General features: G+C 40.3%; 2 protein-coding genes across 14 annotated transcripts in view; one reads left to right on the top strand and one right to left on the bottom strand.

Moving 5' to 3' along the window:
• DEUP1 (deuterosome assembly protein 1) overlaps nucleotides 1-27915 on the top strand; it is a 65379-nt gene that overhangs the window by 36256 nt on the left and 1208 nt on the right. For 7 of the 13 annotated variants that reach the window (XM_031616103.2, XM_031616100.2, XM_031616099.2 and 4 more), the window contains 4 exons: nucleotides 3168-3468; nucleotides 9876-10032; nucleotides 24645-24859; nucleotides 24962-25085. In XM_031616103.2, coding sequence (XP_031471963.2) covers nucleotides 3168-3468; nucleotides 9876-10032; nucleotides 24645-24859; nucleotides 24962-25006 — 718 coding nt within the window. In that variant the 3' untranslated portion in view covers nucleotides 25007-25085. Of the gene's footprint in view, nucleotides 1-3167; nucleotides 3469-4957; nucleotides 5147-9875; nucleotides 10089-10870; nucleotides 10990-24644; nucleotides 24860-24961; nucleotides 25087-27915 lie in introns of those variants that run through there. The other 6 variants (XM_031616102.2, XM_090134041.1, XM_090134038.1 and 3 more) reach the window with 5 other exon arrangements.
• SMCO4 (single-pass membrane protein with coiled-coil domains 4) overlaps nucleotides 17237-27915 on the bottom strand; it is a 27429-nt gene continuing 16750 nt past the window's right edge. Inside the window, exon 2 of the mRNA XM_031616104.2 lies at nucleotides 17237-18296. Within this exon, the coding sequence (XP_031471964.1) occupies nucleotides 17985-18164 (180 nt within the window). The 5' untranslated portion in view covers nucleotides 18165-18296 and the 3' untranslated portion in view covers nucleotides 17237-17984. The remainder of the gene's footprint in view (nucleotides 18297-27915) is intronic.

Here is a 27915-nt window from a genome sequence, read left to right as displayed (position 1 = left end):
AGTTTTAATCTTTTCTTTATACCTTCTCCACATACAGTTAATTTAAATGTTTTCATGATTGAAGATGATTTTCACTGATGAAGGCCAATGTGCTTAGCCTGCTTCTTCAGAAATTAAAGCATGTGAGTTCCCATAAGAAATTACTATAAACACATACACAAATTAGGTGATTGCTCAAGCCAAAGAGCACTTTCATCATGTGGCAAAAGCAAAGGGACTAATCTCTATTAGGACTAGAAACTTGCTGACACAGCTGGATCTTAACGGATCTTCACTATCTGTTGTAAGGAAGTATTCACTACCCTGTGGAGATCCCATATTTTTCATCATACTCACCACTATATCAGCTATTGCAATGGATTAACCAGAAGCAGAAAAAACAATATTTTCAGAAAAACACTTTCTATCAATTTTTAAAAATCAAGTTAGTTTTTATTTGCAAGGTCAAAGTAATACGACTGATTGTGCAGATATTTGGTCACAGAATCACACAGAATCACAGAATCACTAAGGTTGGAAAAGACCTATAAGATCATCCAGTCCAACCATCCACTGGTTGTTAAAATCCATTCTTCTCTTTCTCTGGGAGAGGTATGTCAGGCAGCATAAGCTGTGTAAGGCATTTGTTTAGCATCACTGAAGTCATTGATCTCATAGGGACCAGGCTGATTTTATACATATGTGTTTTTGGAAAAACCTATTCTGTCTGAAATTCTCTTTGTGAGGACATTCTTTCACTTCTCATCCCATGTGTCTCCATGCCAACAGTAATATTGTTTTTGTCAAGTATGTGTATGTGTTAAATACTCTATAAACCCACTAAAAGCATTTATTCAACTGCAGTTGGAGTGATTTTGCATTGCCAGCTTTAACAAATGGCCTCTTTTTTTTCACAAACATGAAGAGATTTGCCTACCTTTACATTTGTATTCAAACTAGAACTCTGGTTTCAGATGTTATTTTGCACTGAGCTGACAGAAATTTAAGCCTCAACTGTGAAATTTGTCTCAAGTGAAGGCATGGGATCCATATCAAAGCACCTAAATGTAGGTGGCATGTTTCTCCAAGATAGCAAACAGCCCCAGCAATCATACAGATTACAGCAGAAAGTGGAGTTCCTGTAAATAATTGGTGGTTTTGGGGGGTGGGTGGGGAGGAGATGTCATTTCTCTGTGTGAAAGATACCATAACTGTAGGCACCCAAGTCTGACAATTCTGCTCTTACTGAAATAAGCTGCAACATAGCTGTAATAACTATTATTGAACACGTAGGATACCAGTTCTGGAGGAAAAAAAAAAAAAGATCACATAGACTTTGCTGTGGGTTTACAGAGGAAATTAGTTCCAAAAAGGTCAGAACAAAAACAAAAATAAAACAAAGCCTGTGGTTTTATTACTCATAGCGTCTGTCTTCAGTTGTGGCAGTGTTTTTTCACTGCACCCTTCATAAAAATAATAAACAGAATGGACTTTAAAACAGGCAAAAATATATATATATAAAAAAATCATTCTCCCATGCCCTGAAAAGCAGAAGAATATTTATTTTAAGGAAAAGCAGGAAAGAAAGGAGGACATTCTGCCACCAGCATGATTTTAGGTGATCTGGAAAACTGGAGGATTTGGTAAATATTCTCAGGGTTTTATCTTTGAATATATAAACAAAAATTATAGTAGCATACTTGGAGCATCTTAGTCACTACTACTTTATAATCAAATAAAAGTGCATTCTTGCTTAGTTCTCTTTACTGTCCATTTATGGAGCCCTCAGTCTAACGTTGAAGGCCCAGTGTGCTTATGGATTAGCAGAGTTCATAAAGACTGCACAGCCACCCTCTCCCAGAACTGAATGTTTAAACTGATGTTAGAAAATGATGGTGCGAACATTCAACAGACAATACTGCCCTTTCACAGTGCTTGGCAAATTCTTCCCTTTCTATTAGAAATAAAAGCAGGATCTAGCAGCAGTGCATATCCTTAGATATTCATAACAATTTTAGTGGTAGAGAACTTGATCTTTAAAAACTTGTAGGTGCATTTCAGGTTTGTGAAGTGTTTTAGAATCTTTTCAATGATAGGATCATTTCAAACAGCTGTCATGTTTAAGTATAGTTGTTGCCTCCCAAGAGTGAAATTTCTTTTATTTTCATAAGGATGGAGCTCAGTACAGTGGCATTTTCTACTATTGCTGGGAATATTGTAGCAGAAATGTAATAAAATCTGAAATAATTGATTTTTTTTTCATGTTCTGGTATATTGTACAAGTAAAGATGCAATTGAAAATTAGTCTAATTCAGCAGACATCTGGGCAAGATAGTCTCAAAATTTTCTGCTCTTTAATCAGTGTGGTTTCAGAATCATTCAGTTATCTGTCAGGAGAAGATATTTCAAACAGAAAGCAAAGAGGTTTTTGTTGAGTTGCAATTAACCATAAAAGTGTTTGCTTGACAGAACTACAAATGAATACAGATACATGCTTTTACATCCATTTTACATCCCCTGTAAGCAGGATAAAAGACTTACAGAATATCATAATAAAGGGCTTAAAATTCCCAAGTTTCCCTTGTTGTTACAAAAGCATGTTCTTGTGCACCAAAAAAAAAAAAAGCATGCATATGGATATAAATTAATAATGCAGTAAAGCAGCAGCTAGCTTCCTATACTAGCTTTTTTTTTTAATTGATTTAAAAATTTGTTCTAACTTCTCAAACACAGTTGTTTATGTTTATATTAGATCAAAATTGACTAATTGTCCAAATAACAAACAATAGGTTTTGTTTCCCATCTCACTTACACTTTAATATTTTATGTTTACCATTTGTGTGGCTAATTTCAGTCTCTTTCCCATCATACTGAAGCAAGTTTGTGGTTTAGATCTTATCCTGCAAAATTATATGGCAAGGTTACTCAACTTAAGTTGCAATTAAAAGGTTTAAATCAGAGTGATTTAAGTGGGAGCTAAAGCAAATTATGCACCCTCAGACATTCACATTAACTTCACTGGAAAGCTGCTAAACTTCTGCAGGTATGCCCACAATTTGATGTGTGAAACAGTTTAAACAGCTGAGTAATCAGAATTTCACAAACAAAAAAACATAGTTTTGCTGTGATGACTTTCACTTTTAACTGCTCTTCATACTTTGATTTTGAATTTTTTACTGCTATTTTAGAACTTTCCAAAATGAAGATGAAAGGCATATGAAACTTCAACAGACTGCTATATTCACAGCCAGTGAATACCATAGAAACTGTAGTCCTACTTCACATGGCCAAGGTGATATCAGTGGTTCCAAAAGTGATCGCACTTTATCTCATCACAAACTTGACAGAGGTCGTGAAATGGAACTAGATGATAAATCTCCATCACCAGCAACAGAGCATCCTTTGTGTTTTGGTGGACTGTTTCCTGAAAAAGGCAGAACGGGTATTTTATTAAGCCATGCTTACGATGCAGAAGAAATCAAATTACCAGTAAGTAACTGTTTTTCTATATTCTCAGAGATCCTTCTGTGGACCAGATGCAATCTTGGAGGAGCCAAAGATTAGATTACCTCAGTTGTCATTATTATTTATTCAATGCCAGCCCAGCAAAAATGAAAATACCTTATTCTAACATAAATCCAGTTTTTCTGAACATTAGACATCCCCTACTGGGCCATATTCTGTCCATTAACAGTGATGATAATTACCTGCCATTATGTGACGGTGGGACAGACTCCTACATTTTAGCTCACTGCCTTCTGCATGGGAATACTTTGCTTCATATTCCCTTCTGCAGGAGTACTGTGCTTTAAGTCTATTTCCATAATACCTGCAAACTTACACCTTACATGCTGTTAGACTCATCAGGTTTCTACAATATGTGATTGATGGATGAAATTAGAAGAACTGCAACAATTATTTTCCATGCGTGAGCTGTTGCATTCAGAAAGGAACAGAAATAAGTGCTGTAATCCTTATTTTTCTTGAAATGAAATAATGCAAAATTCTTTCTTTCAGTCTTCACAGGATGCAGATCTTCATAGGGTGCAGATTAGCAAAATCCATGAAAAGTGGGATACATCCAAGCTTGTCTATGGCAAATTCTTAAGAAAATCTTTCCAGAATTCTTTGAATTTTATACTCTTCCTTAGTATCTTTTATTCTTCCTTATCCAGTACAGGCCACTATTTTACTCCACTTGAAAATTCAGCACTCAGATCTCAAACTGTGTGATCACACCAAATATTTTTAGAACTAACCGGTTAATGAGGAACGGACTGTAGCCATCTCTCTGTCCAATATGATATATTGGATATATGTGATATATGTTTCTTTGTACTCAGGAGATCCTGAACTGTGTCTGGCTGAGTCCTCTCAAAAGAAGAAAATGAAATACTGTAATTCAGCATTTACTGAGAAGAACCAGTAGGCAATATTCTTGCCATTTCACACAGTAATTAGGATAGAAGAGGCATCATGACACTAAGTCATCTTAAAGCAGGTTGCAGAGACCATACTGCTGTTCACTACAGAAAAGTGCTCACACCTTTTCCTATTACCACCTGGCTGCTGGAATCTCACTGCAGGTAGGCAGCAGCTCAGTGATGGCCTGCCTGAGAAACAGGTACAGCAGTGCAGCTCTTCAGTGTCCATGGTCCCAGCAGCTGTGTCTCAGTAGTCAGAGAACAGGGAGGGAAGCACACAGTCCTTAGTGTTTGACCTCACTTCCATTTTTATTTTCTTATGTTTTGTGTGAATGTTAAGTACATGACTTTTAGTTTCTCATGGATCGGAAGTTTTCCTCTTCAAACTGCTAGTAGCAAAAAGAATTGTTTGGACTTTTTCAGGAAAGTCTGATAAACACCACTCCTCATCTTCTGTTCTGTCAGAGAGTCAGACAGAGATAGCAGGGTACAAAGCTTCTGTTTCCAGCCAGGCCATGGATAATGCCCATTTGACACAGTTTTGCAATCTACAGGAAAACTATTATCCAGCTGGCACTCAGGACAGAGTTGATACCAGGACAATTGAGAAGGCAATGAGGAAAACACTTGTCAGAAGATGTGTGGGCAAAGTACAAATTAAACTTCTAAGTAAGGGATGTTTCTCATACAGAGTTTTATGTCCAAATCACAGGGATCAAAGAAGGTAAAAGTTCAGAAGATCAACAAAATTAAATTATCATTCAGACTGACTGATACTACAGCTTTAGAGGCGAAACAAGTCAACTGTCTGTTACTCTAGAGTTCTGTGTTTGAATGGAAAGCCATTGCATGACGAAACAAAGAGGAAAAAATGCAGTGTATTATAAATCAGAGTTCTTTGGCAGATTTTTCACAATTGATGTTTCATGAAAGTCAGATCTCCAGTATATTCAAAATTTCTTTTTCTGAAGAATACTGTAGCACTAATTGAAAACATCAGAGCAGGAGGTGATGTTCTGAAATCTACAAAAATTACTCTTTTAGTATTTAGAGAGAAAATAATCTCTCAGGCTTTTGACAAAGACCTATATCTCTTCTCCCACTAGAGAATCCTTGAACAACCTTAATGAATAGTGCTCTGGAGTCACTGTCCTTTCACATTCCTACTTAGAGGTTATGGAAAACCACTTCTGCCTTTAAACAAGAGTGCTCTGCTAGCATTCAATGAAAATTGCCAGAAACTCAGAATTTATTGTTTCAAGTCTTTCTAAATTGAAATAGATGTTCTTTGTCTGAACGGTACCTTAGGGTGCGTTCTTCTCTGGAAATGAACAACTTCACAAAATGGCCACTCGAACCATTCCCAATCTCTGGAAAGACAATTCAGCAGAACAGTCCAATATCCAGCATAATGTTTAATCTTTCCCACTGAAAAAAAAAAAAAAAGGAAGGAAAGGAAAGGAAAGGAAAGGAAAGGAAAGGAAAGGAAAGGAAAGGAAAGGAAAGGAAAGGAAAGGAAAGGAAAGGAAAGGAAAGGAAAGGAAAGGGAAAGGGAAAGGGAAAGGGAAAGGGAAAGGGAAAGGGAAAGGGAAAGGGAAAGGGAAAGGGAAAGGGAAAGGGAAAGGGAAAGGGAAAGGGAAAGGGAAAGGGAAAGGGAAAGGGAAAGGGAAAGGGAAAGGGAAAGGGAAAGGGAAAGGGAAAGGGAAAGGGAAAGGGAAAGGGAAAGGGAAAGGGAAAGGGAAAGGGAAAGGGAAAGGGAAAGGGAAAAAGCCAATAAGTTTATTTGCAATTTCAGAATAGTCCATTTTACAGAATTTCTCTCTATTAGCAAGCTGTTCTGTACATTGTGCTTTCCAATCTGGACCTTTAACTTTGTCATGTTTCTCTTGGTGGACATACATCGTTTCAAGACTTGGGATAAGACAAGAAAGGCTGTAGCATTAGGAAACTTTCTAACTTAAAGGTTGGGAAATTACTTTTGAGTAAATTGAATTGAAATGTATGGAAATTCTAGCATTGGACATTATTAGGAATGATTTTGACTGTCTTGATCCTACCATGGTTCATGCCTCTCACTTTTAAGGTGTGTAGATGCTTGAGGATTTAGGTCTTCCAAACACCTTGCTCGGTGGCTTGATGATATCCTAGGCATCTTGATTTTAATTTTCATATACAAGCAGAAGCACATTTTTCTTGGAAGACACACATCTCTACCTGCTGTCTGAGGTGTATTACAATGTAGGGTTGGAGGAAACGAGCCCAAAAGGCCTCCAGACATATGAGACGATGAGGCTAAAATTAGCCAGACCAATTCCTAGGCTTGTTGTTATAAGAACTTTCCTGGGAAGCTGAAGGGACTAAACATGTGAAGACTATAAGCATGATTTGACTTCTAAATGTAAGACTATCCCAAACATTAGTGCTTTCATTCACCCTGCTTAATGAGCAGCCAAGAAAGTAGGCACAACTCACAGGGCAAGAAAGAGATTAAGTGTAGGCAAATTAATGAGGCACTCTGTGAGTGAGAATAGACCTGGCTTCCTGGAGTGCCCAGCAATCCAGTTAACTCATAAGCACTTTGAGTTGTTCTTGTCTAAGGAAAAGATGTATTTAACACATTGCATGTGGAGATTCACATCTTTATCAAATTTTGCTTCATTGACAGCAAACAATGAGGCAAAAGGGTGATTCTCATTACTGGTCTGCACCAAGGAAATATGGGGTCAGCTGACACTGAGTAATTGAGTAATGAAAAAGCAGAGTCCTTGTTGCCTGACTACCCAAAAAGTTGGGTCGAAATTTTACCAATAGTCCCATTTCTGTGCAGCATACAGTTAGAAAACTGAAAGACAAAAAAAGAAGCACTATCTGAGGAAAACAAATTCAAAACTAAAGACTATGAGTCTCTCATGACACATGGGTTAAAGCAATTTCTTTATGGTTTTCCTTCCTCAGGCACAGAAAGTAAAGATAATACAGAACAGAGTGAAAAAAACAGATCAGAGCCTTGGAAAGCAAAGCTTACTTGCTAACAAGAAATTTTGCCTTTTAGACCTGTTTATACACAACCTTCTCTCAAAGTGCATAAAAACGGTGCATTAGGGAGCTATCTAAAATGATAGTCAGCAATGTCTTACCCCCAGGATACTAAGGTGTAAGGAACCATCATCTGCTTGTTCTGAGTGATAAACATTGTTTCCTCAATGCTGAGTAAATTCATAAATGTCTCATTTGGGGTTTATGTTGTGTTTCAAGAAAGCACATCAAAGTAAGTACCAGTTGAAGCCAAGGACACTACTATTTTATCAGATGGCTTGATCATGAGATCCATGTGTTGCTAATGACAAGTCAGCAACAGTATACATTGTTATAAGGAATTTCTCATAACTTGAGATAACATTTCTGAAGACTTGTACTCATATCAATCTGCTGTTGGAAGGGTTTTATTTGCTCAATATTGATTTCAGAGGTGTTTCTTTAAGAAAAGCCTCCATACAGAGTGTCTTCTTTGTAATGCAAAAGCTTTTTTGTAATACTTCAAAATATTACTGCTAGCTCTGTCACTGAACCCAAACTTCACAAGGAAATAGACCATGAGAGTAGCAGAAAGAATGTACACGTGTCCATGGTATTCAAATCCTCAGGGAAAACCCCTTGTACAAAAATCATGTTGAGTTGTGAGTGGGAAATCAGGTACATGCTTGTAATGAAAGAGGTGATAAAGTGATTTTCCTCCAGAGTTTCTCAAGCACTGGAAGATCAATGCTTGTGCAAGGATTAATAGAAGAATGTTGTGGAACAAGGAGATTCAATACCTCTAGGTTCTTCATTCCTATGTAGCAAATTATGTTACTTTCTTCCCCACCCTGTTAAAACACTACTTTGGAGGCACTAGGAATAGGAAAATTCTGCTTTATCTGTGAATTTCATTTGAGGAACTATGTACGTCCAGAAAGCCTGGTTCAATCTCCAGGGGTGGTATTATATCCAGAATTTATATCTGACCATCATTTACTTGCTGTAGTTTGAAAAGTAAAGGGGTTTCCTTTAGGAAATCCCTAAACTTCATATCAAGGTCTGCTGCAAACAGTTTGAATGAATAGAATAGTACTTGAAAGTGTTTCTATATAGTTTGTATATAGTTTGTATAGTATATATTGCATAGTCTGTATATAGTTTGCATCTTTTGGCCTGAAAAAGAGCAGATTTAAACCAAGCTGAAAGCAAAGACTGAATGTGCCTGTAATTGCTGCAGAAATAGGGAATTTGTCATTCTGATACAATGGATCTTAGAGTAAAAATGTGCAGATATGATAGAATTGACATTTTCTACAAAAAAAAATTGATATTGAAATTGTTTGGAGCCATTCCTATCTGATGTATTGACAGATAAATTCTCCATTTTACATTCTAGGAAAAACAAAACCAGACATTCTAAACTAATAATTCTATCAGTTACTAAAATATTTTTTACATACAGTTTAATTAGGATAATAAATTGTAATAATCTTTCTCAATACATAGCCATATAAAGACAGAAAATTACCTTCCTCTTATTATACTGTCAGTATTACAGTAAAACTACAAAGCTGTTTTGAGTTAACTGTTAAAAATGCATGTCATAAAGTTGTAATTATCTACAGAAATAAACACTGAAGTTACTTAAAGCATCATGATTTCATTTGATAAAGAAGAGGGTTTTTGTATGAAGACATTCCAATGAACAGATCTTAAATATTAGCAAAAAGAAATAACGAAAATTGCTTCTTACGTGTTTAGAACTGATTCCAGTTTCCAGCAAAGACTTATTCAGGTCTTTTCCTAAGTTCCATGACAACCATTTTAAAACTGATTTCCTTATGTTTTATGCTTCAGTCTGCTAGCTCCCCATTAAATGGAAAAAAGATTTTTCGGTGACCTACTCATAGTTTGGTACACTCTCCAAAATATCAGGCCTTGATGTTAATGGCACTGAAATGAGAACAGATTTTCTTCCTTTCCTCAGAAAGTATCTCATGAGATGGAAGAGAGTCAAGAGAGAAAATTACAGGAGGCAATCAGCAGTACCCAACACAGGTTACATTCTGTAGTTCCAAAGAACAAGTTATTGTCCTCTGTCCTGGTCTAAATTACACAAGTGACTGATGTGACCTTTAGCTGATCCAAACTTTGGAGGTTCTGAAGCAGCTTAATTCTGTCTATCAGGATATTTACATTTTCAGTGGAAAATCTACATCCTAATGTTGTGAATGAATGTCAGAGGTGTTGAAATGTACTCAGATTATGTTACCTAGGCACCTGAACACATTTTAAAACATATATTCAAAGTTGTGTTTTTTTGGAGAGATGTGAAGAATTAGAGGGTTATTAGCTGCTCTATGCACAGATGTTTTAAGTTTAAAATTTGATAATGCAAGCATGTTGTTGTACTTGCCGTTGTTTCCTAACCATGTCTTTCTGTGCATGTCTTAGTCTTCTCCTGAGACATCCTTCCTTGCAACAACTGAAAAGTTCCTTCAAGAGGAAGAGAAACATACCAAAGAGTTTGAAGAACGTTTAAATTCACACCTTGAAGAACTGCAAAGACTTTCTGAAAACACTCTTAAAAAATACACGGGGCTACAGCAAAGTAAGCATACTTAAGCCAGTCACACTAAGAAAATAAAACCACGTTTAAACACTGAAGAGTTTCTTAAAACTAAAATCTGCAATGAAGTTCATAATGTCTTTAGGCACATTGCAAGAAGTATGCAAGAAGTATTCTTAACATCAAGGCTTCAATAAGATAATCTTTATCCTTCAGATTTAGATATATCATTACCTGACTATATTACAAAACACTTCCCTAGACATATTGCAAAATATGCAGTTTTCTTTTGTATAGTTAAATCAAGAGCCTGTTGCAGCACTGTACATTAAGTAAGATATTTTCAATTCTGTGGTGTACGAGGGCCAGTGAGTGGAATTATTTCCTTGCAAATATAATCAGCCAAGAGAAATTCTCTAAATTGCACAGAACAAGAATTACAAGGGCTTTTAGCTATGTCATAGCTCCTAGCATTAAGAGCTTATCTATGCTCTGGTTGTTCTTGGCTATAGAAGTAACCCTTGGGACTCTTGAAATGAGAAGTTTGAGCTTTTGGTTTCTTACACTGTAAAGCCATGCAGTACTGTTGGAGGAGCACAAGCAGACAAAGCACGAAGCTACTTTGAAGCCACCTCTATTACCTCTTTTTCCAGACCTATAGAATTTACCTGGATAGCGTCTGATCACAGGTGCTTTCCATGCTTTACATTAATACTTAAGATTTTTAAATCCCATCTTCAAAAGCACCTTCAGAAGATTTTGATACTGTATTGGCTTGTTGTTTAACTATACTGGAATATAGAAGAGCCTTCTACTTCAGATGACTTGTGATGAGTCTTAAGAAATGGCCTAAATTCCTTATATTTTTTCTGCAACGTAGGAAAACATCATAAAACTGAGTAGAGCTAATTCAACTCCATACGCTAAAAAACTGCATAATGTTGAGATTCCTTTTATTTGCAATTCAAACTGGATTCTATTGCTGTGTAAGCGAAACAAATTACAGACAGTGTTGATGAACCACCAATTTCAGTGAAAGAGATACTGAAGAAGTGCTTTCCAGCACGTACTGCTGCCAACTTCCTGGAAAAATCTGGATAAAAATAATACCAGACTGTCAAACAGCTCCAGTGTGAGTAAAACAAGTGTTATTGATATTCAAGACCACAGCAAAAATGTAAATTGTCTTTGCAGGAGATATTTCCATTTTGACAAAATACACTACATCACACACAAAATACCAAGATTTTAAATACCAGTTTGCAATAAAATGAGTAATGAAAATGAGGGAATCAAAGATGTTTTACAGGAAAACTCAGAAAAATTGCTGGACTCAGCTGGAGGAATGAAGAGTGAATAAAAAGATAATGAAAGGACATTTGAACAGACTAAATATATATCTGTCCTCAATTAAAGGAGAGATGCATCTGGATTTGTTAAAAGAACTAATGAGAAAATTTAGGAACCTCTGTAAATGAAGCTAAATTTTAAGATGGGAAAGATTTGCAGAAGCAAAAAGTAAAATGTCTTTCAGAAGGGCGGAAGAAGAAAAGGATTATTAGCTGGTGAGCCAGATTCCTTTGCTGCTGCAAGGTTTAAACATGCACAAAGTCAGCATGCTCTGGATCTGCAGAGGAATGTGCCTGAGTCCAGTTAACTATCTGAAGATCCTGCTCATGATACAAGTTTGTGTGATTACGTAGAATGAATGAAAGAAATTATCAAAAAATGAGTAAAATTTTCTTTCTAAAGCCTTTTAAGATCTAGCCAAGCTCTTAAATTTGGCTAATGAAACATCAGAGTCAGTTTCAGCTTGGCTTTTGTGTAATACCATATAATTAACTTCTACATGAAAAGCATTGAAAACTGCAAAGCACTCGTGCCTGAACGGCCTGCTTGTTTTCACCTGTACCTCCTGCAGAGCATATTGCACTGAAAATGCGCTGAGTCAGTACAGATTAAAATCCTGGCTCTTAACACCTCCTTAACTGAAAGATCACCTTTCTCTTCCATGGCCAAAATCAGCAGAAGCTGCTAATCTCTCAGCGCGCATTTGAACAAGGGCCCAATGCTGCTGCAATCAACTCAGAGCCACACCGAAGGTTCTGAGTATGGCTGCAAAAAGAGCTTTGAATCATTAACTGATGAGTAGTATTTCTGAAAGAGAGAAGATGTTATTGGTATTCATACAGTCTTAGGAGTGAAATTCAATGCAAATGCATGTTTTAAAATTTTAAATTGATGAAATACTTTGATTGTATTAAAATGTGGAAACTTGCTTGAGCTGTGAGAGGTTTGTCAAGGAAAATACATATCCCTAGTCTATCATGACTGAGACAGTTTATACAATATATGACATTTCACATTACTTGGAAAAAAATTTAAAGAATGATGGACAGCAGAAATAATAAAGTCTGAGAATTATATCCCTGCAAACAGGGATTGGAGATGCATACATACATATTGCTGAAAGAATAACCGGATGGGTCCAAGGCTATAAATCTCAGAAAGTACCAATAAAAATGAAGAAGAAATGAATTATTAATTGTAAGTTCTGTTGAGAGAACAAAGTGAAACGCTATGGAGCTAAGGATTAGTCAAAACATACAGAAGATTGCTCTTCTACTTTATGAAGAGCTGGCGATGGAAAATCCTCATAAGCTGCTGGACTTCTTTTATGATTTTTCAAAGCTTCACCGAAAAACATTTTTGGCTCTCAGTTGAAAGACTTGTTTTAAATAAAAGAACAATAGTTCAGAATGCCACCAGCCTTTTTTCCTGAAGGAAGAGCAGGGGTCACATACACACAGTTGCCAACATGTTTCATCAAGGTGCAATTTTGAAATAGTTGGTGTTGGATGAGCTGCCAAGCCATTGCTGTCCAATTCACTTCCCACAATGTTCTCTGATGAAACAGTGGACCAGAAACATTTAATAGTAGCTCACATGAGAAGTGATTATTTAACATATTTTCTTCTTACTTCATTTCTTACTCTCTTCTTTTAAGTATGGGAGATACAGGAATGGAAGAATGGAATAGCAGCACTGGGACTGTGGGTGCTATGGGACGTGCATACTCATGGGAACACTACAACCCGGGATGCAAACAGCAGCACAACAAAAATGGACAAATATGAGAAACCACGAGCACAACTGTCTTGCTTTTCCAATGGGAAGACTTAAATGATAGCTTTAGCTTATCCAGTCCAGACTACAGAGTGCCTACATCTCCATTCTCATCATAGCATGACTGCATGCCATTCCTGGTTTACCAGTAGTGTAACAGCACAGAATCAAGCCCTACAGCACTCAGTGATTCACAACCAGACTAAATGAAATCAGGGGCAAGGAGAAAGAAGTCATAACCATAGGCTGCCTAACACAGTGTGCCCTGGGTGATATTACTTCCATGGTCTGTCATGGCAGCTGCCACAGTTTTATTGCTACAGTCCACCCAGCTGTGTGCAAGGCTCCACCCAGGAGCCCATCCTGCTGCTTTCTACCTCTGCATCTATCAAAGGGCAGACAGCAGGGTGAGTGCTGTGTGAAGGACCTCAACTGTACCATACAGATCAAGGGATTTACATTCCCACACAGCTTTACAACAATCAGTTATATCATTGACATCACTTTTTTTTCGCTTAAGTCTATGCAAAATAGCTACTCTCTACATTTCCCATCAGCTGTCTTGTTCAAGCAGAATTCCTTCTTCCCCAGCAGAGCAGTCTGCTTGGAAAAACCTAGGTTAAAAATGGCTCATAGCAGAGCTCGTTTGAATTGTTCTATGTGGGAGTGTCGTGTTCTTTTTCCTTTGCTGCGGGGTTCAGATCTCAGAGTTACTTATTCATCATGTCTGAGAGACTTTCTAACCACACAGGCACCCTCAAATCTATAAATCCGCTGCAACTTAATGTACCACACTGAAATTCCATCAGTTTTTGATGATTGAACAATGCCCCTGGATGCTGACAGACTGCACTTGACTCGCACCCCAAACCAACCATCCCATTGCTGTGCTGTGCTCTACTCTTAGCCACAGTGCTAGGGGCCTTCAATCAAGATTTATCAAGAATGTGTTTGCCCATTTATCCTGTGAGAACCAGTCTCTGTGCAAAGAAAGTCCAAGACCTTCCTGCCACTGAACTGCCTGCAACAGATGCAGAACTTACAGGCTTGGCTTGAATCCATCTACAGTTCCAGACAGAACAACAAATCCAACAGAAGTCCTGGGTTTTCAGTTTCCCACCTAAATACACGTCGCACAACAGGAATTTTGTAGCTGAAACTTTTCCACCATACACAAATAAAAGTGGCTCACAGAAGACAGGATCAGCTAAAGACCTGCACCTATGGGTTTGATGAGGACACTCGGTGTGGGAACAATGGGGTTTCCCTCTGCTGGTGCAGGTGTGTTGGACTGAGACCACATGCCCAATATTCTCCTGGTAAGAAATGTTTCTGTGATGCAAGTCCAAACTCAGAATAGAAGAGCAGGCTCCAGTTGACATCTGCTGGAGCTAAGGGTGCATTCAAAACCTGTGCACATACTGTCTGGATACCCAATGAAAACATACTGAAAGATGTAGTCCTCTGTATTTCCCATACATATTTAGAAGTGCTATTTTCTGACCATCACGATTTGAAAAACATTTTCTTGAAGTTTGATAGAAACAGAAGACTGGTAAGATTGATCCCCTTTTCTTCCTTCAGAGCATGGGCCTCTGGCACTTGGTTTGGGGAACCCGGGGCCATTTATAACACAGATGGCCGTCTGCCTATTGTGAGGATACTTGACACAAGTCTTTTTTGCTTAGCACTTCGAAGACATAAATCTCCATTCAAACCCTGACCTCCAAGTGGTTGACTCAGACTTGATTTATGCTTTGAAAAATTGGTCTTAATAGATTGCTTCTATAACTTGATTTATCAGAAGGCAATGGCAAGTTTATAATGACTTCACCTGATAATGAGCACTCTTGGAAACCATATCATAAGACACTGCTGAAGAAATGTCTCAGTGTGAGTTTCTGGTAAAATGCTAGTAATAAATCATTCAATTTTGCCCATAAGCTCCTGTATGCTGGGAAACAGTTTGAAATCCTATTTCTAAAATACTTTTGAAGGCAACTGACACTTGAAGTAATACACACAGTTAAAAAACAGAGGCATGGTTACACCTTAAGCAGACTTCAGAAGAGTTGACATTTGGGCAACCACCATTAATTTCTTTCCTGATTACTTCCCAGTGATTTTTGACAGTTTCAGTCTACAGAGGCTTCGTACTGCTGTTTCAAATCTGCATTCTCCTGTACCAGCAAAAGGAAACTTGGTAGAAAATGTCAGAATCCATTCATTGTTTACTAGAGAAAAACATTTTTTTTTTAAGAGTCAAACTGTGAAATCAATTCTAACTTCTGCATAATGAAGAGTTTAGAACGTGTTACACTGTTTTCCTCTCAATTAGTGCTCAGCAAAATTGCACATTTCAGGAAACTGAAATTCGAAGTCTCTTATTAGCATTATTCTATAGGTTCATACTAATAAACATTTGGCTCCAAAAAGATGATTATCATGACCTGAAAAATTTGCAGATGACAAGAGACAAAGGAAGGGCGTAAGAAAAAGCAGAAATGAAAGATCTAATTAGAGAAGTAATATTAAATATTATCTAGCCCTGCTGACCTTTTACCTATTTTGTTGTTATCAGCCAGTTAATTGCTCTTATCTGTCACAAACTGAACTCTTGCAGAAAATGAAGGGGAAAAAAAACCACCTAATAGCAGTTTCAAAAAAGGCTCTGCAAATCTATGAAGTCATTGCTGGGGCTGATAAAAGACCCTGCAGGTGGAACTGACTGAACTAAAGCAGCTGCTTACAGCTCAGGACTTTGGTAAATTCTACAGAGCAAGTATCATAGAACAAGGAGGAGAGGAAGACCTCTGCTAGGAAACGATGGAAGAGAAAGATGAGGAAGAGGAATCTGTAGAAGAGATCAGATAGAGGAAATTGCTTCCATTCAAGATGCCCATTCAAGCACCCTGCAGAACATGCACGTTTGGAGTACACACCCTTCTGCTCACTTCCTCAGGCACAGATTTTGTTCCAGCTGAACACTTGCTTTCAAAAACAGATAAACTCCCAGATCTCCACTGCAGCCTAATAAAAATAGGACAAAATGCACTTGGTGTGTAGGAGAACAGAAGCAACTGGGAGACAACGCAGACCAAGCAATGACTCTTACAAAGGCATCATTTTGGAGCTCTCCGATTGAAGGAAGCAGCTCACAGAACAGAAGCACAGACAATCTGAGTACCAATTTATGGCTTAGTGAGCAGAGGGATTCCCCTGCAGATTTTCAGCTCATCCCTCAGTGATAAAAACTCTTCTGCATATATGATGACAACCATTTTGTCCGCATCCTTTGCTGTGCATATATCCCAACTATGCTGCAAACTGGAGGGAAACAAAACAAACCTTTTTCCAAACTCTTTCCTTTAAGCAAATTTTGTATTTCAGAAGCATCCTGGTCTGCAGGGCTTGCTTAACTCTGGGTACTATCAGTAGCAGTGACATCCCAGCATAACTGGGTAGGCATCTCCCTTCGAATTGGGTTATTCTATAGCTACAGTTCCATCCCACCTGGAGAATGTTTGCCTTAAGACAAAGCCTAACACTGGGAATTTGCTAAGCTTGATGGGGCTTTTTTGCAAAACAATTTTGGTCATCCATAGCATTCAGTGCAAGATCAGTACACTGAGTTAATGCAAGAAGCAAGAGCCCAGCCTTCTGCAGGCATGCATACAAACAATCCCACTGGCTGCACTGGGACTGCTGGAAGGTGGCAACCGATGCAAAGATTGGAGTGGTCTTCAACTTTCTGCTTGAGATTATTTCCTGCTACACTTCCATACATCACAGCATCACATTATTTCTTGCTTGGTCTGTATTTTAGCTGCAGTCGAGTATTCTCAAGTTTCCTCCTCCACCTTTAAGGCCTATTCAGTGCCTTAAGATACTTAGATAGGAAAGGGCTTTAGAACAATACAGAATTACTGAATCACTTAAGTCAGAACGTGATCAGTTTAAGCAATGCTTACAGCTCCCATTAAGTGAAGCAGGCAGGGGATATCAGAGAAGTGCATCTCACTTAAGTAATGAGATGAGAGACCTAAGACATACTGTCATTTTTCCTTCCTTTGTGAACATTAAATTAAAAAAAAATAAATAAATAACCAAGGGCTGAATCCAAAACCACCTTTTATTGCCACTTGATGGATTTAAATACTTAACACTCACACTGTGTTTATGCAGTCTGTAGTTAGCCACTTCACCAAAACCAGCAGAAATAGTAGAATCTGCTTTCCCAACGTCAGTGGATCCTGAGTATTCACTTTGCACACACACCTCGCTGCAAAAAGAAATTCTTTTTGAGTGAACTATATAGTGTTTAATGAAAAAATTATTACACAATGTAGTCTCTCACAATAAGTCACTTTTTTTTTTTTTGCAAAATAAGATTCCAAGTAAGACTTCTCTCTTTTATTCAAAAAATAAATATATCCTTTGTGAATCAAAGTGTTTCATATGACATTAAGTACAAAGAAGAAATGTACTTCTTTGGAAGTTCTGAAATAGACATACAAGAGCTCATGGGAGCAACATCATCCATAACAGTGATAAAAGCTGAAAGCTGATTTTTTACAAATTTATAGCGGAACAGAATTTCCTTTTACAATATAGAACTTCAAACAGATTTAAGAAAAACACCATTGTAAAAGTCTGAAAGGCACATGAACTGGACCATAAAACGTACTGGCACATTCACTAATACGTTTTATGTTACATTCCTAAAGAGAAACTGTGGAATCCTAACCAAGAGAAAGACTGAAAGTACCAGCAAGTTCCTTTGTGAAGTATTGAGAATGGCAGAGAGTTTCTTTTGGCTCTTGATAAAAGTATTAATACCCCAAAGTTAGAAGGTCTGAAAAGCTGCATCATTCAGTTGTATTTGGACGAGTCGCTACGTAAACAAACACAACAATCAGCAGCACTACGACGGCCAGCGTGGGAAGCACGACCGTGGTGATCTGCTGGCGGGCCTCTTGCATCGCCTGTTTCCTCTCCTTTTTATCTTTGGAGGTCTCCTTTTTGGGCTTTCCTCTCAGCTGCCTCATCCTCCAAATAGGGTCTTTTGTTCACCAAAATGGGGGAGCAGAGGGAGCTGAGCTGCAGAGAACAGGCTGAGGTCACTTGAAACAAGGGGTTGAAAAATTCCGACTCCTTCCAATGGTTGGCAGCAAAAGAAACTGCAAGAGAAAAGAGAAAAAGTATTTTAAACAAAATCTACATATATTACAGTTATTAAAACCACTTGCAGCTTCACTGGGTAAAACTTCTACCTAACTGGCACCAACATCAATGCACCTGAAACACAGCACGTTCGTTCACCTCATCAGTTACGCTTTCCCCACAATAAACTGCAGCAGCTCACGGTGTGCTGTTTGTCCAAGAGCACTGAATTTATCCCGTATCAAGCCAGAAACAAAGTCCAGCACCATACACTTTATCCTCCAAATCAAACAAGATAACACAGCTAAAGACTTAATGACCATAATGTCGATGAGCCTTGCATCAACACAGAGCACAGCTGCCACTTGGTAGCCGGCTCCCAACGACAGGCCTGCAGCTCCCCACCAATCTGCAGCAGCAGGAAGCACACACACGCATCCTGTCATCAGGAAAAAACATTCAGCATTTATCACCCACACCTGGTATTTATGGGCATCAGCAGTCCTCTAACAGGAAGAAACATAGAGAAAGTGCTGCTTAACTTCTACTTCTGGTTGTGTTGCCACAGAACAAAGTCTAAGCCATAGAATGACTCAGCGCTGCCTCTTATTACAGCTGTCATTTTTATATGAAAAAAAAAAAAAATCTCAAGTGATAATCAACCTGCTGACAAATCATGGCTTAGACAAGCAGTCATTAATAAGCTAGCCGCTCTGAAGCATCAGCTACACTAGTTATAAAAGCAGAAGTATCAATCAATGTTAACAAAAACACTGCTCGATACGAAAGCCTTTCTGAGCTGAGGACACTTACTGGATGCCGGCACTCCCATACCCAAGTGTGCAGGGAAGGTTTTGCTCCCCTCACTGCCTACAGCCGTGCATGCCACTGACTGGGGAAAAGGAAGAGGCCACCTGAGTGGTTGTGATCCTCTGCCACATCCACTGCTGCTGTGACAGCCCAGCAGTTCCGTGCAGGCCGTGCGAATGCACACTGGGGGGGTTAAAGCTGCTGGGGTTACCTTTGTAGCTGAGCTCAAAGTTAACTATGAGCTGATGGTTCTCCATCACACTAACATACCAAGAATATTAACGTATGAAGAAATTAGTGTGTTACTGCAACTGCCTTTCTTCTTGATGCACCATCTTGATGGGTTGCAACAAGAGAAACGTGACCAGCAGGTTGAGGTGACTCTGCCCCTCTAATCTGCTCTTGTGAGACCCCACCTGGAACACTGCATCCAGCTCTGGAGCCATCAGCACAAGGACAGGGAACTGTTGGAGCAGGTCCAGAGGGGGGCCATGAAGATGATCAGAGGGCTGGAGCACCTCTCCTATACAGACAGGCTGAGGGAGCTGGGGCTTTTCAGCACTGAGAAGAGAAAGCTCCAGGAGACATTATAGCAGCCTTCCAGTGCATGAATGGGGCCTACTTGAAAGCTGGGGAGGGACTTTTTATAAGGGCATGTAGCGACAGGATGAGGGGAAATGGCTTTGAACTGGAAGACGATATATGTAGACTAGAGATTAGGAAGAAATCCTGTCCTATGAGGATGGTGAGACACTGGAACAGGCTCCCAGTGAGGCTATGGATGCCCCCTGGAAGCATTCAAGGCCAGGCTGGATGGGGCTGTGAGCAGCCTGGTCTAGAGGGAGGTGTCCCTGCCTACAGCAGGGGTTGGAACTGGATGATCTTAAAGGTCCTTTCCAACCCAAACCACTCTATGATTCTATGATCATAGAACATTACAATGTTACAAGACAGCATTACAAATTGTCTTACGGTTGCCTTAAAAAAGAAATGGTTTTCACTGAAAGATGGGTTCTGTTGGTGTTATCACTCAATCTTGTTTGTCACTCAGACAACAAAACCAGACTAACTGCTCACATACAAAACAAGAGTCCCCACCTACCAGCTGCGTGCAACTACAGAAATGTTTGCATCCTTTCTCATAACAACAGCAATCTGCCTGTTGTGAATCTCATCCAGCAGCACGTTGAACTTACAGAACTGATCAGACTATCAGAATGGTCTCATGGTACCGGGTCAGTCCTTGTGTTTTCCCACAGACCTGCCTGGATGCCATCTAGGCAAACAAAGCAACCAGCCATGAAGCAGATAGGACCTCTGCGTGCAGCTGATTCTTCTGGTCTTATTCTCTGCAAATTCAACCCAGTCTCCAAGGCAAAGAGTTCACTTCAGTTTTCACAAAGCATAAAAGGAATATTTTGGTGACTGCAATGGCTCTCAGATGAGAAGACAATAAAGTTCAAGTCTTAGAAACTATGGATTCCTTCTGCAAGCTGTAGCATTAGGATTGTAATACAAGACATTTTAGAGAGACCAGAAGTGGTCAATGAGCTTCATAACAGAGAGGTGTAAGAACTGGATGGAGCAAATACAACATCCTGTTCCAGTGTTCTGCTTACCGCTTACCCCTTCTGTTTCCTGCTCTGGTCACAGGCTTTGTTACGTAACTCTAAACCACTAAGCAGAATAAAGCTTTACATTTGTCCCCCGGGACAACTAGATTTGCAGAGCATCAGTATTTTCTTATTGTTTTCTGTCTCCACTGGTAGCATACATCAGTGGGTTTTACATCTAGATTACTCACATGACCTAAGAAGTGATGGGCAGTAAAATCCCTCAGGACTCACTGTGTACCATAGTAACAAACAGAAGTTGCCATGAAACCAGTCTCTGAAACACGAGATGTATGCCTTGCTCTACACAGCATCACTTGCTACCCAGACATTAAAAGCATTAAGTCTCTTTTAACTGAATATTTCATTCTGAAGCAAAATTATACCAAGTTAATTACATACACTAGCTAACATCTGACGGCTTAGAACATAAAGCCTTCCCGCAAATGTCAACACCACTTGAGTTGCAAGCTGATGCTCTCCAGTTTGGGAATCTGGCATCAATCCCAAACACGCTTCCAGTAGGTTGGGTTACTTGGCTTTGGTACAGCCAGAGATGGACTTGCACAGAAACAGACCCAGTTTTATAGGTAAATAAGCCTTAGGGTTCATCTTAATTGCACCATGAAATGGAAGCAGGGAATCTCTGCAAGTTGCTGCCAGGCTCCTGCTGCCATTTGGAGCCCAGATGCAAGACCACGATCACCGAGTTTCTGCAGCAGACAGCACTCACTCCCAGGAAAGGTCCAAGATGTAGCACCTGCTGGACAGGAATATAATTCCTGTTGACATGAAGCAGCGCTTTAAAAAGTGCTCCACTGCAATAAGACAAAATTCTGCAACCTACATTGTGCAAGCAGATAAGAGCCATCCCCATCTGCTTCCATGTCTCTCACCAACCACCCAAGGACTTCAGTGGGAGGCACATGACTGTTCAGTTATGGACGTGAAGGAGGAGATACAGAAAGAGCAGACAGCTTCAGCCAAGCAAGTCAGTGCCAGAGCCACGATGGCAGCATCAGGATCTCACTAGCAGAAAGAAGTGTGCACAGTCCAAGAGAGCAAATCTCATGTTTCTGAGCTCTGTCCTCCTTTGGCCAGCAATCACCTTGTTTGCTCACTGGAAAGGCCAAATTCAGACAAGGAGAGGAAGGAAATAATATTGCACTGGCTGTAATTATCAAGCTAGTTTCCATTGCCTCTTTATCTCGAGTCAAGTCACTATCAGAAGGGCAATCAGAAGGTGATGGCTTATGGGTACTGCAATCTTGTATAAGCTCATTTCCAAGCTCAGAGAGCAACTCATTCTACAGAAGAGTTGGAAACTCCCTTTTTCTCTCAAACAGAAGCTGAAAGAAAGTATTCTTTCAATTTCTGGTCATCCCTGAATAGGAGAGGGCTTGCTGCCACACCTGGTATGCATCCCTAAAGCTGCTTCCCATTGCTAGCAGCTGCTCAGCTCAGCCCAAGCACCTGCCAAGGCTGGCAGTGAACACCAAACTCGTTCAACTACTGCTTTTACTGGTCAGTGACTCCCTCATCTGGGACATTTGTCTGAACACCACAGAAGGGATTAATGCAGTTCAGCAGAAATGGAATCTCAATAGCCCACAACAGCCTGACAGTAGTTTGTAACATCATCTTCCTTTAATGGAATTGCAAGGGCTGATGCAATTCTTTTTATTTTATTTATTTATTTATTTTTAAGTCCACTGTAGCAAAGCTACTCCCCAGAAGCAGGAACCTGCTGGCTTGATTGTCAAGTCAAGAAAGAGAGCACAGGATATAGTTGTTTGGAGCATCCATTTCACACAGACAGCCCATCCAACCCTGCAGTGCTCCAGCTTGGCACTGAGAAGCTAAGGTTTGGAGCAGAACAAAAGCTTAAAAGTTCAAGTTGCTGAAGACAAAGCTAAAAATGTCATTCTTCAACATAATAGAAAGTCACAAAGATAGCACCCCACTCAAAGTCTAACTAGTGCAATTACATTCCTCTCTGCCCATCATCCAAATTGCTTTTTATATATAGAAATGCTCTTCATTATAACCTCTGGATTAAGTCATTCCGAACTGTCTTGCAGAGCTGAACTCAAAACCTAACAGCACAAATGATTGAACTTAGCAAAGTTACTCCTATCAGCGCTGAGGCATTTGGCAGCATCTTCAAACAGCTAATATGGGTAAGCAGAGGTAGTGAAACAAGGGGACTTACAGCCTTCAAAATGCACTCACAACCCTCCAAGCAGACTCTACAGCAATCTGTCACCTCCTTTTGTTGTAAAATTAACAATAACCACAGTGATGTGCTGTTCACAGCTCCTCACGTTGCCCAAGGCCACTTCTGGGAGCAGGGAAGGCACAGCTGACTGCCTCCAGCCACACCAATGCTGCTGGGCATCGCTATGTGGGATGGGATCTCCTACAAGTAACACATGCACAGAAGGTTTCGTTTAGCTGCACTCAGTGTAATCACACGTCTAGACGTCTGAAGAACTTATTATCATCAACATTACAGCATGAACTTATTAACCACCTTAAGCTGAATAATTTCTCACCAAATCCTGAATTACAAGCATTTGCAAACCACTTTGGATTAACCTGGCCCCTGGATCATGCTACTGACACCACAACGTTTCTGGAACTGCAAAATATCTTGAAACTCAAGCAAACGATCCAAACAAGAATTAATTTTTATCATTTAAATTTTCCCCTGGGGCAACGAGTGTTACTGAGACATTAAAAACAAACAAACGACAGAACAGCAGATGAAGACGTGCTGTATTCACATTGCTTGCCAGCAGTAGGGAAAAAGGACACAAGATCCATATGCAGACAACACTTCAGATTACTGTAGTGTTAAAAAGCCTTTAAAAGCTGTAGTTCAAAGAGTCACAGGATCATTTAGGTTGGAAACAACCTTCATGATCACCAGTATCACCTAATATAAGTCCATCACTAAACCACATCACCTAGTGCCACATCCATGTGTCTTAAATACCACCTGGGATGGGGACTCCACTGAGCAGCACTTTCCAACCCCTAACCACCCTTTCTGTGAAATTCTACCTGATATTCAATCTAAGCCTCCCTTGGCACAGTTTGAGGCAGCTTATTCACACCCCATCTCGTCACCTCAGAAAACACAGACCAACATTAGGACACACAGCATGACAAGTAAGTTAAAGGAGAGCTCAAACCATCACACCTACCAGCTTGTTCCTTATTTGAGTTACTAAACTTGTTACTTGAGGGCCCAGCAGCAGCCAGAGCCACTGTGAGCAGGCTGGAGCAGGAGCTGAGTGGCAGAGATGGAGAGAGGCCACCAGCACAGGGAGGCAGCAGCTTCTGGCAGAGCTGAAGGAAGTGTGACATGGACCCAGCCAGCAAGTTGGCTGAAATGACAGTGCTCAGTTCTACCTTAATTAATGTCTAGCTGTTGCCTAGACCCCGCTTTATTTCCTGCCTTTGAAACCACACCAGTGATTTTTTTTTTTTTTTTTTTTTTTTTTTTTTTTTGTAATGATTGAACCATGTGTAACATTGTTATAGAAGCTCTGGGTAAAATTTAATAAAAGCCTTGTTTTAGACTTTCTATGGAGCACAGATTTACTCCATAGCTGATTTTACCTCAAGGTGAAATACCACATTTTGGATAGGAATTCACTTTTCCTGCAGCTCTAATGTCTGGCCATCACTAGAGCAGCATCAGCAAGGTCACCAATTTCTGATGGGATTTGGCCAGCTTACAGATGCAGCTAAATGGGAATTTTAATAAGCCAGACATCTTCCAGAAGGAGCTTGGGGCAGATTTACAAAGGGAACACTGTGCTCAGAGCTGTAGATGGAGCCTGCAGAGACCTCAGATCCGCACACAGCCTTTCCTACCATCCAGGCAAAGGTCCAGCTCTGTCATTGGTTTCTCTTGTGCTTCACTTTTTGCAGGTGTAAGAGGAAGAGCACAACCCTGCAGAACGCAGTCAGTCCCTCAGACAGCCATGACCTGGGTGCAGGACTTGGGCAAGCACAGGAGCAGCACTAAGCTCCCACAGGGTCTGCTATCCAAGGCACCTGGCACCTCATGCCCTGAGGGCCTGGCTCCAAGGAGAGGGCTTCCAAAAAAAACCCTGATTGTAACAGCTTCTATCCAACTGCAGCAGGTACAGTAGCACCATTTCAATCTGCTTTCAGGGATGATAATTACCCTACTTTTTAAACGCCAAATGTACAGAGATAGTTAAAAAATCTTCATTTTGTGACAGGCCCCAAAGGAGCAAAATGTTCTGTGCAGTCACTTGTGTGGGTGACAAAGATGGATAGAGCAGAGATTTGCCGACACGACTGAAACAGCTGAACCCTAAAGAGCAAATCTGCCCGGAAGATTACGGTAACACTTTAATCCCAACCACATCCTCCCTCCCTCCCCCACAGCCACTTCCAGCAGCACAAAAGCAGCCTCCTGGTGGAGGGAATATTCCAGTTGCAGGACAGTTCCTTCAGCCCCTGAAGCTCTGTGGGAGACGGAGAAACAAGTGTTACCTCCTTAAAAAATAAACTTTAATTTATACAAGGTGTCTCCTTCATGCAACAAGAGCAACTGAAGCCAGAGAGGAATCCCTGGGTAGAGCTCACAGTGACACAAGTAACTTCTGCTGCTGTGCTATCAGATGCTCTGGGTCACCCAGCCCAGTGCTTTTCAACAGAAGTTACAGAGCAGAGTGGAAGCACAGCTGAAGATAATGCTGGGAATGTTACATTTGAAAGCTTCGTGTTATTGTGACACTGCCATCATTTCAGACAGCGCCAAGAATGGAGAAAAGCATTAAGAGAGAAATTGTTGCTCTGTGAAAAATGGATTTTCACATTACAGCATGAAGCCATTCTTAACACCGTAAGAATTCACCTCAGTCTATTTCACCATAGCAAAGAATGATGATTAACAAACCCAAGCAACTCTGTTTTCAAGGGTAAAGGCTTTTAATTGCACACATAATGACACGGAACTATTAAGTTGCTGTCTAAAGTCACTTTAACGTTATTTTTTATTGAAGGTGTTCGGCTTTTTTTTCCCCCCGCATTACAGACTGAATCTGAATTGACCCATCATTACTGCAGCATCACATTTACTGTAAATGTAGCTTTGAGAATCTCCAAACTACTCACAGCATTTGGAAAATGAAAGTCGTCATTGAATACTGCCAGAAAGTCAGGGATTGCAAGGCTGTAAAGCAAAAAGCCACTTCAGTACAGTTTTCACTATTCAGAGGACTTGGATACAACAAGTAATCTGTATTAGAAGCAAAAAGCCATGGATTTCTGCATCTGCAAAGGTAAAGTTAAACAGAGACGAGGCGATGGTATTTCAGCACATCCAGCGTTGCAGAGCAATCCAATCTGCCCTGCATGCAGCACAGAAGCATGAAGCGAACAGAGTGAAAAATAAGCAGACAAGTCCTCTTGCACTGTGAACCGGTGGGCAACAAGTAATATCTTCCTTTGTAGATAAACAGTCAGTATCAAGACAACTTTTGCAACAGGCAATCTGATGAAGAAACAGGACTAGCGCTTCCTGAAAACAAACAGGTCATTTCTGTCACTGCATGAATTCAGTTCCCATGGGAGCTCTAAAGAAAACCTCGCCATTCTCCATCCACACAGCCACAGATGATCCTGCACAAAAATGCAGTAAACCACAACAGCCAGCATATGACTTCACATTGTGTGTTTGCTCAGCTGTTTTCCTAAAAACGAATTTTCTCAGCTGTTCCTGACAATAATCCTTCGGATACAAAACATGGATCTCCCCATTGTATTAACAGAAATTCAGACAGTTTCTAAACAGCCACATTAAATAAATAAAGCAGTCACCAGTGTCAAACTCCCTAAAATCCACCGATTCACTCCCAGCACTTGGCCTCTGACAGAGTGTGCAGCACAAATAGCAGAGCATGAACATATCATCAATGTTTTCCAACGGTGCTGCGCTGGGGCCACGAGCCCACCAAGACCTGGGCTGTCACTGATAACTCAATGCCACAAACAACTGTCACCACAGGGCCACAGCCCTCCTCCTCTGGGCTGCTGATGACCTAGATGGGAAATTCTCATTTCTTATGTGCCAGCATGTGTTCTTACTTCTCCAATTCAAACTACTGTGAGACAGCATCACTATAAACATGTTTGAAACAGAGCCCTAAGATACAGCGGGCAGAGCGCCCACGAGTCTGATGTTACAGTTTGGTAATGCAAACATGGGGGTTGAGCAACTGTCATTGCTTTTCATTTTAATTCTACTATCATTAAAACTTTGGCATTGAAAATTCAGTCCAAGCTAAAACTCAGCAGGCAAAAAAAATCCACGGCCACAGCAAGGATGGATTGTTAAGCCTAAAAACAAAAACCCACAGGCGAGGGGAGCACGGCGTGGCAGTGGGGCTGTGTGTGTGGAGGGGAGCAATGGATTCTGACTGACAGGTGAGGAAAACTGGAAAACAGCTCCCAAGATACCGGGACAATATCTTGAAACAGCATCTGCGCTTCCTGACCAGGAGACAACCCAAGCACGCTGGACTCCAGCTGCTCACACAGCAACCCCTGGAGGAACAAAGGGAGATCTCCCCCTTCTAGTTCAAGTTACAGAAGTATCTGCAATAGCAGAGAGTGAGACAGATGTGTGCTGGGCTTCTGAGACCCTCCCAAGGCAGTCCTGCAGGAGAGAACGGGCAGCACTGCACTGACGGTGGAGCTCATGGCATTATAAAGTCTTTCGGAGGTATTTGCAGATTTAAAGCAAAGTGGACGTAACAGCAGAGCCTGTTGAACAAGGTGTTGTGATCTCAAACTCACTCCCTTCACAGCTTGTTTGAAGTTCTGGTTTTTCAAGCTTTTCTTGGCACAGATGGGTTTTCAGCAGCAGGCTGAGGAAAGCCTGCTGGCACTGCGCCTGCCTTTCCCTGCTTGTCCACGTGCCAGGGGAGCACTGCGTGACAGCGGAGATAAGGAAACCACACAGAAGTTCACCCAAACACAAGGGCTGAAGTGGGTGTCTGTGTTAAGGGAACCACTTTCAAAGTGCATCCCAGGAAAGGGGACTCCTTCAGCTACTTGTTCTCCGAGCAGGGCATGTGTTTGCAGCCTTGTGCAGAAATGGCACGGCCAATTTCATTTCCACTTCTGTGGCCTTCTGCACACCCCTGTGTTTGATCTGGGTAATCAA

Source organism: Phasianus colchicus, chromosome 1 (assembly GCF_987193195.1).
Source record: "Phasianus colchicus chromosome 1, bPhaCol1.hap1.1, whole genome shotgun sequence".
Taxonomy (NCBI): domain Eukaryota; kingdom Metazoa; phylum Chordata; class Aves; order Galliformes; family Phasianidae; genus Phasianus; species Phasianus colchicus.
This window is presented reverse-complemented; position numbering and strand designations above follow the sequence as displayed.